Source organism: Zeus faber (assembly GCF_960531495.2).
Source record: "Zeus faber genome assembly, chromosome: 8".
NCBI classification, from domain to species: Eukaryota; Metazoa; Chordata; class Actinopteri; order Zeiformes; family Zeidae; genus Zeus; species Zeus faber.
The window spans coordinates 6,168,133-6,182,503 of record NC_137195.1 but is presented as its reverse complement, the minus strand read 5'-3'; the positions used below and the strand labels follow the sequence as shown (position 1 = coordinate 6,182,503).

The window sequence follows — 14,371 nt, the reverse complement described above, 5'->3', positions numbered from 1 at the left end:
TTATCAGGGTGGTAAGGACCTCAACCCCCGCACCTGAATGTTGATACTATTTTTGTGATGAATAAAATGAAAGAGGATATAAGGGTTTCCAGAAAGGAATCATGGTTAAACCTTCAAAACACTGGATGAGCCATCATTGTGTCATTCTGCATGCAGGAGCTGGTGAACTCCCAGTCGAGGGTGGTGGTGGTGCTGGTGGTGGTCTCTCTGGGGCTCTTTTCTTTACTGACATGATGCTAGGCGTGGCCAGAGGCCCTCAGGAGGGAATGCAGCCTCCATGGAGTGCATCTTCCACGGTGCTTTTCCCTTTTGGCATATTATGTTTCAGACACAAAAACAAACTAAGCATCAAAAAAAACAACACACAGGCTCTTTGGTTCAGGGGAGCGGTTTCGTCATTCTGTGTACATTGTGGTGTGAATTTACCACTATGTCTTATTATTTTCATTTTTACTTTAGTAGTAGACCTTTAGAGTCTGAAAAGACTGAAAAGAGACTGAAGACAATATGCATGACTTTTTTTGTTTTTTCCATCAGTATGTTTTTAAATAATAAGTGTTTGGATGTGCGAGGGCGGGTGGTGATCTGAAGGTAATGAGTGGGAGGGTTGCCAGTTCAACTGCCCAGGCCAGCTGGGACACGCGTTTTTTCGGCTCAACAGTTACCGTCGATTTGCCCTTGAAGGAGGCACTTAACCTCCAGCTCCTCCACTGGAGCCGCTCAGTGGCTGGCAATACGAGATTGTCCTTCCGAGGGGCGAACAGGTGGGAGGGTGGCCATGGGCGTAATCCCCCCTGCTCCTTAGAACCACTTTCCCAGCCTGTGACCCTAAATCCGGTGTCCTTGATGGGTTTCTGTTCCTTAAAGGAGCAATACAGGTAAATTCACCTCTCGGGTTCTTTCATTATTCTAACAGTGGGAGATGAGGCAAGACGGAGAGTAATTAGGATGAAACAGCTACAGCGGGAACAGGAATTAACCGTTGGGCGTTGGGGCACATTCAAGGCTCCAGAGGACCAGGGCTACTGTCTACAATGGGGCTGGGCCATACATCAAAATAATATCTATATTGTCATATGGGACGAGATATCATCCGGGATATGTTGATAATATCACGATTTCATCAAATTTGGTCTTTGAGTAAAGCTATTTCATATCCATTTGTTTCTCTTGTGTGTGAATATCTCGGGAAAGCACCAACAGGCCAAAAATATCGTTATTGAGGTATCCAAAAGACATTGTGATATTTGATTTTGCCAAGAGCGGCCAACTGCAGTCTACGGCAAAATATGTGTAGTAGCCACCAAAATAGAATAGTCGTAGTCCCACGCTATGCACTGTCTGCTGCTTTCTTCACCACCCTCACAAAAAAGTGACATGATTTTGCATGTCAAAATGTGTTATGGGAACAAATGCTATCCGGGGTTCAAGCCAATAATAACCGGTTAAAACCTGATGGCGCAAGGTGGCCAGAGCTTGAGTGATATGTTCAATAGGTCTAGTTCTCAAGGCAACCGGAGTACGGCATCACTCACGTTCTGTGTCATGTTTATAGCCAGGTTTCAAATCAACGTGGACTGTATAAATATCAGGCTAACCCATCAAAGGCTGCGCATGAACCATAGGAACAGGATTTGTCCGGTATACTTCAGGACATCTTTAACCTTCTCGCCTGTCTTGGCCCTCCAGGTAACATGGAGCACTTCAGTTCCAAGGACATGGCCCTGAAGGCCCAGAAGAAGATTCTCAGCAGCATGGCCACCAAATCCTCAGTCCAGATGTTCATCGACGACACCACCAGTGAAATCCTGGACGAACTGTACCGAGTCTCCAAAGAGTACTCTGGGAATCGAAGCGAGGCCCAGAAAGTCATTAAAGACCTGATCAAGATCGCGGTGAAGATCGGTCTGCTGTTCAGAAACAACCGCTTCAGCAAGGAGGAGCTGGGCGTGGCCCAGGACTTCAAGAAGAAACTGCACTTCGGGGCCATGACGGCCATCAGCTTCTATGAGGTTAGCCCAACAACACGCTGATATGGACTTTCCATGATCCCACAAGTGTAGGAGGAAACCATACGACAAGACAGCATATATGGAAAATTCAAATTTGTCCTTAAAAGATAACAAATATATGGCAGAGGATAAAGAGAGAGGTCTCCGAACCGCGGGGTGACTTTTGAACCATAGCTTTTGAGAATGTGTGTGGTTCTATAGCAAGGCCCAACAATAGCGATTGCCCAGTGGCCCAAGGAAACCAGAATTGGGCCATTGTCAACCAATTGCGTGGTCAGGTTGCCCCCGTTGTCAAACACTTTTCTTTTATATTTTTAAATAATAACTAAAAATAAGAACGCAAGACCTCAATATGTTTAGAAACGTGGGAAGGCCAGGAGAAATTACTGATCCTGGTGAGAGAGGATATTGATATGGTTTACAATTATATAGGATCATTATCACTCAATTTTCTTTCAATTCAGGAATCTTGTTTTTTAGTCTTGGCAACCGACAGCTGATACAGGGTTGCCAAATTGTCATCCTCTTCTATAAGTTAAGTGCCGGGCGTACAGCATTGGCTTGCCAAATAAATGATCGTACAAAGCCAAATTCACACTAATCATTTGCACTCATTTGCTCGAGGAATTACATGTGATAGCAAATTCATTGCCGAATGACCTTTTCCTTGTGGACCCGCAGGTGGAGTTCACCTTCGACAAGGCTGTGATGTCAGAGCTGCTGACCTCCTGCAGGGATCTGCTCCTGAGGCTGGTCAACAGCCACCTGACGCCCAAGTCACACAACCGCATCACCCACGTGTTCAACCATTACGCCGACCCGCAGCTCCTGACCCAGCTCTACGACCCGGACGGATCCTTCCGAGGCAACCTCACCAAGATCTGCACCGGACTCAACAAACTGGTGGAGGACGGCACAATATGAGAGGGAGAGCGCCGTTTAGACAAACACTGGGAGATCCAAAAAGCAGAAGAGGTCTGACCGACGTGGGATAGATGGACTCATTGCTGATAAGGAACTGGCGTTGTACAGTATGTGAGAAACAACCATGTCCTGCGGTTCAAAAACGGTTAAGGGTTATAAAAACAGACAGACAAATTAAAAAATAAAAATAAAAAAAAAGCAAAAGGGAGAAAATAAAGTTGGTGGATTTATTTTCACGGTATGGGTTGCTCAGAGGTCAAACTCACCTGCGGTTACAAAGTTTTATTTTGGATACGGAGTTATTTGAAACCAGGCACGGCGTGTGGCTGGTTTGCAATACATGGCATGTTTCATTGGTATTGCCGTCCAATGTTTTTTGTTTTTTTCTATTTAAGATCTTTTAAATGTACCGTTTACAACTACTGATGTAAAGTATTAAGAGGAATGGTTTCCAACCCAGCAGTCGGGCGCAGCGCACCGACACAGTAGATGGTGGAACACTTCCATCTAGTGGACAACATGGAAAGGGCGTGTCACACATACGGGCAAATCTACTTCGGCGAACAAAGAACCATACGAGCAAATATCCTTTAGTCACACAACGGGATTTCGTTTTCCTCCATCGCTCTGTTGCCCTGTTTACTAAATTGTGATTTGGACTCGGCCTCATGCAATTTTATGATACTGAAATATGAATTTTGTCCGTTTGTATGTAGCGTCTGTAAATGTGTTTTCTTACGTGTAGCACTGTTTCCCCCACATGAATCGCAGTAAAACGACCATATTTTGTGGATTTACAATAAAATATGTGAAATGTCCAACAGAGCAGAGAAAGCGATGTCTTTACTATCAGCTGCACCTCATACAATATGGTAAGCAATTAATTTCACGTGTTTATATATAGTGCATAAGCCATGGTGTAGGGACAGTTAAGTCAGATGACTATAGTTAAATATAAAGCAAGAAAAGCATGGGAACGCTATTTGCTTTAGTAAAGTGTCAAGACATGTAAACATTGGAAAACAAATTTACTTTAATTCAGTAAGTACTCTTGCAAAAAAACAGAAATACAAAATTGACCAACAAATATACAGTTGTTTTTTTTTGTTTGTTTTGTTTTTTTTATTTAGTTTAAAAGTATCCATTAAAAAAAGGATTTAAATTTAGTTTTTGGATAAGGCTCCACAAAATTACAGCTGGCGTTTGTTAAAGAATAAATATTAAAATATGAAAAAACGTTAAGACGCAAACACCGCATAATCAGACCCTTAGGTAACATTACTCAGACTCCTAGTTAGATTGAACACACCAATGAGCAGTCATATGACCACATTTTACATGCCGACCATCATTTTTACAGTGTCATGGCAGGGTCACACCCAGCCCAGTCGCTCTCGTCTTGTCCCCAGTGGGCCTGTCAGCTCTGTTGTGGGCATGCCGAATCCCTGTCGTTGTCCGAAACGTATCAAACGTTGGTGTTGTGTGTACTTAAAAAAAAAAAAAAGGCGTGGCTGCATACCACTACTCACATCCTGGACACGATATAAAAACGGGGAACCCACACACCGCTACGATCAGCTTCTCCTCCATTTTCCCTTGCACCAGTAGCGTGCAATGGCATATCCACCCTCCCCTTGGCTACAACGCACCGCTGCTCGTTTGCATACAGTTGAAGTCCGCTCCACTTTCCGTGGCGCTGTGAAGCCGTGGGCTCGTCGCCGGTCCTCCCCCGCCCCTTGCCGCTGGATGAAGCCGAACTCCATTAGGAGCCTTTCGCTTTGCTGCCCGTGTGCGCAAGCGGTGTGACCCTATCATCAGGCTAAGTGCTTGTGTGGAAACTAGGAAACCGGTGAGGAAAGTAAAATGACTTGATAAGTACAATATTTGTTTGAGAAGATATTCAGTAATCTGTGATATGGTATAATCATGGTTGTCAATCCATGCATCGGCTTTGATTTCAAGTAAGGCGCGTTATGATCTGACCAGCATAGCAGGAACAAAATATTACAACTCGAAGATCTCGTCTTCTCTTTCTCTGAGTTTTTTGGTGCGTTTGGTAATGATGGGTGGCACGGCCAGCAGTGAGGTGTGATGGTGCATTCCTGCGGCAGAGACAGCGCTCTGTGACCTGGTGAGACGGCAGCGCTCCGCCATCTTGCTGCTGCACGCCGCTTCGATGGCCGCAAACCTGCAACATAGAGACAAGTTAAACACACACATGGCGAGTCATGATTTGACTTTCGATTTTTTAGGTGACAATTCGATTAAAACATTTTTTTTAATGCTACCGCCACCGGCCTGGCCTGTTGACACAAGGCAGGTTGGGTCCATGGATTCATGCTGTTGGCACAAAATTCTGACCCTACTGTACCATCTGTGAGCCTCAGCAGAGATGGAGATTGATCAGACCAGGCTACATTTATCCAAACTGTCCAGTTTTGGTGAGCCTGTGCCCACTGCAGCCCCAGCTTTATGTTCGTGTCTGACAGAAGTGGAACCCGACGTGGTCTTCTGCTGTTGTAGCCCGTCCGCCTCAAGGTTCCACCCGTTGTGCATTCTGGGATGTTTTTCCCAGAGTGGTTGTCTGAGTGACCGTAGCCTTTCCGTCAGCTCCAACCAGTCTGCCCGTTCTCCGTCCACCTCTCTCACCAAAGAGTCTGTAGAACCGCTGCTCACTGGATGTTTTTCCCCACCATTCTGTGTAAACTCTGGACACTGTCGTGCGGTAAAATCCCAGGAGATCAGCAGCTACAGAAATACTCACACCCGCCCAGGAGTGAGAGAAAAGCACTGCGCCCCCCTCCAACACACACACACACACACACACACACACACACACACACACACACACACACACACACACACACACACACACACACACACACACACACACACACACACACACACTATATATATTATGCAAACTTGCACAATAACTACTTTTGTCAGAATGTGAAATGTTGATACAGAGGTTTGTTTTATATGTAAAGCGTATGATACCACAATTTACTATTTTTTGGCTAATGTTTAGGTTTATTGTATATTGAATTATTATTATTGTATATTGCCATTCTTTTATATTTATTAATATTGTTGCTGTTATTGTATTACTTTATTATTAACTATTGTTTTGACATGTGCTGCTGTAACACCACCACATTTCCCCCAGGGATGGATAAAGTACCTATTTATCCATCTCTCCACTAGTTTGGTCCATACTTTAAAGTTTCAACTTCATGAAAGGGGGTAATATGGGCATTTTAAACCAGAGTAGTTACAAATGCTTCGTCTTGTTTCACTCCTAACTCCAAAAAGTTTCAGGATTCATCTCGCGATAAAGCACTGTTTAACTATTAAACCCTATCAGGATGGAGAATGGATGAGTCTGTGGGGACAGAAAGAATCATTTTGTGGGGGGAATTCACATGCATACCGTTTCTCTCTATCCTGACATCCCTTGACAGCCGCTTTCTTTGATTGTCCTATCAAACAATCCATCCTTTTCAGGAAATCCATCGGAGAAAGTTCCGACTCCCCTTCATCCTGGCAGCCTTGCTTGCTTTGAAGTGGCTTCGCTGAGTTTTCGTTGGAAGTAAAAACACAGGTGGAGCCGTCACCCGAGCCCTGTTCCGCTGGAGCCTCCCTGACGCTGCCGGCACCGGGGTCTGACAGCAGGGGGATGGATAAGGACTTCTTCAGGAAGATCGACTCATTGGTGTACAGTCTGTTTGCTCTCTTGATTTGCTCCATCTAAATTGAAAAGTGTTTACATGTCAGCAAAGGTTACGGAAAGTTCAAAAAAATATAAATAAAAAAGTTTGTTGGACTGCTATTATTTTAAACACATCTGAACATTGAATGAACAACATCTGCTAAAGTATCCTTTTTGTTGGAGTAAAGCCAGGCCATCAGGCAGTGAGGAAAGAGAAACCGAAGCCTGTTGCCTTTGCATCAATATCAGCACATAGGATAATTATTTTAGAGTGGATTCTCCAATTACGCACATAGCATATTTTACACCACTGTTGCAAAACTCTGTCCGGTGTCCGAAAATGATTTATTTCACCCGGACAAATATGGAGCTTTTTGGTCACGTTTCAACAAGTCTATGTCACAAACGCAAATGTAATGTTCACCTAGGTTACAGAGGCCCTTGCACGGCCTTCGCTGCTTCCCGGAGACATGGACTGAGGAGGGCATCTTCCCCCGTTGAGAGGGGCAAGCCCCCTGCTACTATAGGTACCAGATCTGCTCGACCTGGCAGATCTGCTCGACCTGGCAGATCTGCTCGCACGCACAAGTCAGAGGGTGAAACAAGCCCCGTGGCGCAATGAGGTGCACCACGGGACCGTCTCATCCACACCATCGGGGAGTTTTGTATAAGCATTATTATTGGACATTTTAAAGGGGAAGTTTTATCATTTATTGGGTTGTGGTTTTTTTTTTATACAATTTACCAGGCAAAAAAAAAAAAAGGTTAACTACCGGAGCCAAACATCAATGACGTGACGTAAAGCCTAACACACTTTTCCCCTGGTTTCGTAACCGCACACAGATGTTACGTAGTGCAAGAGCAGGCGTACGGGCGTTTTAAAAAGCTATTGTTTGTTGTTCACAAAGTTCAAGAGGTTGTTTGTCACAGTTTTTATTTAATTGTTTAAATAAAGTGATGCATTCAATAAATTATGTTTGTTTTTCTTACAGTCTCGACTGCGTTGTTCGTTGGACCCGATGAGGGAAAGGGAAGTGGGAGTGAACATATGTTGGTAAATAAATAGATATTTCTCATCGTCGACTGTATTGCAGTATTTCCCGTTTTACAGAATAAACACATCCATCAAAAACACATAAAAAAAAAAATAGAAATAAATACGTTTTAAGGTTGATAAAGCCCCTACTCACGGACACTCCGTATCTGAGGGCCAGGCCCTGCAGCGTCTCCCCGGGCTGGACTCGGTGTTGGACAACTCTGTGCCGCGTCGGGGACACCGAGGAGTTGACCAGACTACCGTAGGACCTGGCGCGGCTCCCGGGCAGCAGGCCGTTGCCGTCGACCGGCAGAGCGGCTCGTCCGTCGGACGACATCGCGAGTGTTTGCCCCGGCTCGTGTCGGGGCGGCTCGGCTCGGCTCGCTGCTACTAAGTCAACATGTCACATTCCTCCACGATCACGCGATCGGCGGGTTTACCGCGCGGACACGGCGGCTCCCGCGGGGCGACGAGCGAACATCCCGTCGTTGTGCTTTTACTTCACGTTTACCGTGTTTCCCCCCCCCCCACGGGCCCCGCACCGACGGCGACGGTCCAGTTGGATCTGTTTTCAGGAATCACTTTGTTTTTGCGGAAACCCCGTCGAGTCGGACGCGGTCCCCCGTTGCCATGGCTGCCGTTCGGCGTCTCCCGTATCCCGTGGTGCCTCGCTTCGCTGCGTTCGAGTCGCGTGGGACTTGTTGCGCTCCGCCGCCGCCCTCGAGCCGGTCTTCACCTCAACGTGGGCGTTTCCCGGAGCCCTTCGTTTGACATGCAACGAGTCAAGCGACGCTGTGTTCCGCTGTTCTCTGCTTCGTGAGGCGAACACCCTTTGCATCGAGGCGACGCAGCGTTACAACGTGCAGCGCTGCGGTCGCTGCCGCTGTAAACTGGACACAGAACGAAGCGGATGAACGTATGTCACAACTGGGAAAGAATCCCAACGACCATAGAACACTGCAGCGAACAAGTTGACTACTTTTGAACATTTGCTTGAATATTAAATACTGGATAATCCGCCGGTCTCCATTTCACACGATGGCATTAGTTGTTAGAGCGCCACCCAACGGGATGAAGTAACATTTGGAGGCCGTGGTGCGCGGCGCTTACAAATGGGGAGGCGGTAGTTCCCACGTTCTACGGGACGCGAACGCAGCGCAACAACACCGTCGCTCCGCCGGGCGCCGCCATCAACCGCCATCAACCGCCCCGTCTCCCCGCGGGGAAAAGATGTCTTTCAAACGGGAGGGCGACGACCGCAGCCAGCTCGGCGTCCTCAAGGTACGGCGCTGCGTGTTGGGCTGTGTTCAGGAGGAGCGCTCGGTCCGCAGCGAGCGCGCCGGGTGGCTCCAGGCTGCGTCACGTTGTGTTGTGCTGTGTTGTCGCCGCCGCAGAGACGGAGGGTCGCGGATCTGCTGTCGCGCTTCATCCCGGAGGACGAGGCCGCGCTGCTGAAGAACGGAAGGTGCCTTAGCGCACGGCGCCCCCTGGCGGGCTGTGCCGCTGAAGGGGTTACGCCACCCAAATACACGCTGCTTTATGTTGTAGTTTATGAAAGGTCTACTCCACCGGAATACTACTTTCTGTGATAGTTTTAAAGGTCCACTCCACCCAAATACTACTTTATGTTGTAGTTTATAAAAGGTCCACTCCACCCAAATACTACTTTCTGTGATAGTTTTAAAGGTCCACTCCACCCAAATACTACTTCATGTTGTAGTTTATAAAAGGTCCACTCCACCCAAATACTACTTTATGTTGTAGTTTCAAAGGTCCACTCCACCCAAATACTACTTTATGTTGTAGTTTATAAAAGGTCCACTCCACCCAAATACTACTTTCTGTGATAGTTTTAAAGGTCCACTCCACCCAAATACTACTTTATGTTGTAGTTTCAAAGGTCCACTCCACCCAAATACTACTTTATGTTGTAGTTTATAAAAGGTTTACTCCACCCAAATACTACTTTCTGTTATAGTTTTAAAGGTTTACTCCACCCAAATACTACTTTCTGTTGTAGTTTTAAAGGTTTATTCCACCCAAATAATACTTTATGTTGTGGTTTTAAAGGTTTGCTCCACCCAAATAATACTTTATGCTGTAGTTTTAAAGGTTTACTCCACCCAAATACTACTTTCTGTTATAGTTTTAAAGGTTTACTCCACCCAAATACTACTTTCTGTTGTAGTTTCAAAGGTCCACTCCACCCAAATACTACTTTCTGTTGTAGTTTCAAAGGTCCACTCCACCCAAATACTACTTTGTGTTGTAGTTTTAAAGGTGTACTCCACCCAAATACGACTTTGTGTTGTAGTTTTAAAGGTTTACTCCACCCAAATACTACTTTCTGTTATAGTTTTAAAGGTTTACTCCACCCAAATACTACTTTCTGTTGTAGTTTCAAAGGTCCACTCCACCCAAATACTACTTTGTGTTGTAGTTTTAAAGGTGTACTCCACCCAAATACGACTTTGTGTTGTAGTTTTAAAGGTTTACTCCACCCAAATACTACTTTGTGTTGTAGTTTCAAAGGTGTACTCCACCCAAATACTACTTTGTGTTGTAGTTTTAAAGGTTTACTCCACCCAAATACTACTTTGTGTTGTAGTTGCAAAGGTGTACTCCACCCAAATACTACTTTGTGTTGTAGTTTCAAAGGTTTACTCCACCCAAATACTACTTTGTGTTGTAGTTTTAAAGGTTTATTCCACCCAAATACTACTTTGTGTTGTAGTTTTAAAGGTTTACTCCACCCAAATACTACTTTATGTTGTAGCTTCAAAGGTTTACTCCACCCAAATTCTACTTTGTTGTTGTTTTACAGGTTTATTCCACCCAAATAATACTTTATGTTGTAGTATTAAAGGTTTGCTCCACCCAAATAATACTTTATGTTGTAGTTTTAAAGGTTTATTCCACCCAAATACTACTTTATGTTGTAGTTTCAAAGGTTTACTCCACCCAAATTCTACTTTGTTGTAGTTTTACAGGTTTATTCCACCCAAATAATACTTTATGTTGTGGTTTTAAAGGTTTGCTCCACCCAAATAATACTTTATGCTGTAGTTTTAAAGGTTTGCTCCACCCAAATACTACTTTATGTTGTAGTTTATAAAAGGTCTACTCCATCGGAATACTACTTTCTGTTATAGTTTTAAAGGTCTACTCCACCGGAATACTACTTTCTGTTGTAGTGTTAAAGGTCTACTCCACCGGAATACTACTTTCTGTTGTAGTTTTAAAGGTTTACTCCACCCAAATACTACTTTATGTTGTAGTTTAAGGTTTATTCCACCCAAATACAACTTTGTTGTAGTTTTACAGGTGTATTCCACCCAAATAATACTTTGTGTTGTAGTTTCAAAGATGTGTACTCCACCCAAACACTACTTTCTGTTGTAGTTTTAAAGGTTAATTCCACCAAATACTCCTGTATGTTGTAGTTCCAAAGGTGTACTCCACCCAAATACTACTTTCTGTTGTAGTTTTAAAGGTCTACTCCACCAAAATACTACTTTATATTATAGTTTAAGGTTTATTCCACCCAAATACAACTTTGTTGTAGTTTTACAGTTTATTCCACCCAAATAATACTTTATGTTGTAGTTTTAAATGTTTGCTCCACCCAAATGCCACTTTATGTTGTAGTTGTAAAGGTTTGCTCCACCCAAATACTACTTTCTGTTTTAGTTTTAAAGCTTTATTCCACCCAAATACTACTGTATGTTGTAGTTTTAAAGGTTTACTCCACCCAAATACTACTTTGTTGTAGTTTTACAGGTTTATTCCACCCAAATAATACTTTGTTGTAGTTTTAAGGGTTTACTCCACCCAAATACCACTTTATGTTGTAGTTGTAAAGGTTTACTCCACCCAAGTACTACTCTCTGTCCAAGTATTTATAGTTTTACAGTTTCATTCCGCCCAAATACTACTACAGTACTAATTTACAATCGCACAAAGTGAATTAGAAGGTTTTTTGTTTTTTTGTTGGCTGCCATCTCCAGCTGTGACGTTGTGAGTTGCGTGTTGTTTGTTTGGGTTTCCAGGTACACCTGCCTTGTGTGCGCCCGCCGCCCGGTGTTTGACACAGTTGATGTACTGTCAGTACACAGAAGGGGAAAGAGACACCTGGAAGGTGAGACGGCGTGCCTTTGTCGGGGCGGCTGTTAATCTGCCGCGGCGGTTCGTCGTTCGTTTGACTGAATCAATAAAAGCAGGTTTCCACTGCACCCGGATCTGCCCCCGCATGCGCTGCCGGACCTCCTGACGCCTCGTCTCCAGCGCCAGTGTTTGCACTGGACACGCGGGATTTAAGACGGAGGATTTTAGCTGCCATCATCCTGTTCTTTGATTGCCATGCTCTGTTTTGTTTGCTCCGTCGTCTGCAAGGGTTAAAGTGGTTCTACGGCAAGAAAACCCAGACGAAGAACGAGGTCACCAAGAGGCAACACCAAAACTACGTCAAAGCCGAAGACGGCAGACAGGTTGGTGAGCTCCCGGGGGGGGGGGGGCGTCATCTCCGCTGAGGTGTGGCACCGTTGTCTCGCTGACCCTTTGTTTTGTTTTGTTCTTAGGAGCCTTCCAGTTCAGCACCTTTACTGGCACAGACACAGAAGCTCAAGCACCACGCCTTACTCAAGACTCTGCCCTATGACAGCTGTCACAGAAAGACCAGGTCAGTGATGCGTTTGGGCCGTGATTAAAAATAAATAAATAAAATAAAAGTAATAAAATCACCTGGCGTCCATCTTGGATTAGTAACATGCAGCGGTGGAAGGGGTACTCTGACCTCTTACTTATAAACACCCTCACTCAAATGTACTCTCGTAAAAGTACCACATTGACATTTCTGCCTGAGTAAAATTATATAAGTACTTTCTGTTAAATTATTAAAAGTAAAAGTTAACATAACACAGATCATAATACTTCAGAAAGTACATACTTTACCTTTTTATGCAGATCAGTGCTCGTGCATATGCTGATTATAATTGACCAATTGGTCTGGGTTGTGTCATAGGAATTTACAAATATGTATAAATGTAAATCCAAATTTCTTCATTTTTAACACAACTTTTTTTTGTTAATGAAGTAACACAACTACTAGAAATGTACAGCAAAAAAATTCACATATTTCTTCAGAAATGTAGTGGAGTGAGTCTCACAAAGTAATCGCAGTTTGTTACATTCCACCACTGGTAACATGGGTTTTAAACTTTATGTATGTATGTATGTATTTATTTATTTATTTATTTATTAAGCACAAAATGTGAAAAACGATTGAGTTGTGGCTCGGCGCTAAATGGAAGTTCATCACCCGAAGAGAAGACAGCGCTTGGAGGGACGACAGAGGCAGCGGAAACACCGTCAGGTAGTTCAGCAGGTGCTGCTTTGAAGAGAACCTTCTGTCCATGAACCACATTTGAATGGAGTCATGGCCTTTATACTGAAATGGTTTTGCGGCCCCGCCGTTTTGCCCTTTTCAGACAAATGCGACTCCAAAGCGTCGAGACGTAAAAAAGGTTCCCGGTCCCAGGAGTCGGAGCCTCTCACGGCCGAGAGGAGGAGGGAGCTGGAGCACTACGTCAAACTGAAAAGGTAGCGGCGTCCGTGGGACGCGGAACGCGGGGGCTGCAGCTGTGCACGCCGCCACCAGGTGTCAGTGTGGTTGTTGTGTGCTCCCTTCAGTCTGCGCTTTGGTTCCTTCTCAGTGACGGGTGGCTGCAGGACAGGAGCGGCCAGTGGGTCAAGGACGAGAACGCAGAGTTTGACTCGGACGAAGACCAACCTCCTCCGCCGCCGGCCGCCCTCCGGCCCGGTGACGGAGCGGACTGAGGGCCGTGGAAACGTCAACTCCACCGCGGTGGCTTAGAGGCAGGCTTTGGCTTCAGCGTGGAAGGTCACCATGTCATTTTTCAACCTTGTTAAAAGACTCTGTGTATAAAACCACTTTGTTATACCTGCAGACTAGAGGTGGCAGGTTGTATATGACTGAATAGGAAACTTTTATTTTTTTTTGTGGTTTCTGTGGTTTTGTGCGGTGTCGAGGACAAGAATTGGAATTACTTGATACAAGGACATTCGTCGACAACGTCAATCCAATACGCCTCCCGAGCACCGGTAGAGTCCCGGCGAAGTGGCACACGCTTCAGCAATTCATTTCTTTCAAGGAGGGGGACTGCAGACACTTGACTTTGTAGCAGAGAGTTGCTGTCGCTGTGCGTTGAAATAAAATACATTTCTTTTTTTTTTTTCCCCTTTTGTTTCTCTGCCCCCGGGGGCCCCTGTCCGCTTAGCCATGAATCAGCAGCAGATTGAGCGATATCGTTGCTGATCTGTGTGCTGAAGCCACCAGTTTGCATTCCTCACCAGACGCTCATTCCTCCAAGATCATAATAGTAAGTGAGAAGGCAGCGGGGACTCCAGTGAATCTTAAGACACTAATGGCAGCTTAATTAGAGGAGCGCATAAATTTGCACCTTGCTTTTGCTCTTCAATGAATGCTCTTAGTATGTGTGTGGTCGAGGGGGGGAAAAAAAAAATTGGTTTGGATTCAGAATTGTAAAATGCTTTAAAGGTCAATTCTTTGACCCTAACATGACACCACGCAGGTGTTTTGTTTTTTCCTGGATCCGTGTAGCAGTGTCACCCGGCGCACACATCACCTTCTGGAACAGAGCAGTGAGG

General features: G+C 44.9%; 3 protein-coding genes across 4 annotated transcripts in view; 2 read left to right on the top strand and 1 right to left on the bottom strand.

Annotated features, from left to right (window-relative positions):
• Nucleotides 1-3,744, top strand: part of tnfaip8l2b (tumor necrosis factor, alpha-induced protein 8-like 2b) — a 7,713-nt gene extending 3,969 nt beyond the window's left edge. The window contains exons 2-3 of the mRNA XM_080005972.1: nt 1,690-2,012; nt 2,694-3,744. Coding sequence (XP_079862098.1) covers nt 1,695-2,012; nt 2,694-2,936 — 561 coding nt within the window. The 5' untranslated portion in view covers nt 1,690-1,694 and the 3' untranslated portion in view covers nt 2,937-3,744. The remainder of the gene's footprint in view (nt 1-1,689; nt 2,013-2,693) is intronic.
• Nucleotides 3,745-3,945: 201 nt separating this feature from the next.
• lysmd1 (LysM, putative peptidoglycan-binding, domain containing 1) lies at nt 3,946-8,187 on the bottom strand. Its single transcript, XM_080005915.1, has 3 exons — nt 7,839-8,187; nt 6,370-6,686; nt 3,946-5,124 (listed from the first exon to the last, which is right to left on the bottom strand). Exons 1-3 carry the CDS (start codon nt 8,019-8,021, stop codon nt 4,941-4,943), a joined length of 684 nt encoding a protein of 227 aa, XP_079862041.1. The 5' UTR covers nt 8,022-8,187; the 3' UTR covers nt 3,946-4,940.
• A 662-nt stretch (nt 8,188-8,849) lies between these two features.
• scnm1 (sodium channel modifier 1) lies at nt 8,850-13,899 on the top strand. Of its 2 annotated transcripts, none has more exons than XM_080006152.1 (8): nt 8,850-8,965; nt 9,079-9,149; nt 11,734-11,822; nt 12,077-12,171; nt 12,262-12,362; nt 12,946-13,055; nt 13,171-13,282; nt 13,396-13,899. In XM_080006152.1, the coding sequence occupies exons 1-8, from the start codon at nt 8,915-8,917 to the stop codon at nt 13,517-13,519; spliced, it is 753 nt and encodes a 250-aa protein (XP_079862278.1). In that variant the 5' UTR covers nt 8,850-8,914; the 3' UTR covers nt 13,520-13,899. The 2 variants fall into 2 exon arrangements, with proteins under 2 accessions (XP_079862278.1, XP_079862277.1); XM_080006151.1 differs by having other exon boundaries at nt 12,946-13,067.
• The last annotated feature ends 472 nt before the right edge of the window (nt 13,900-14,371 follow it).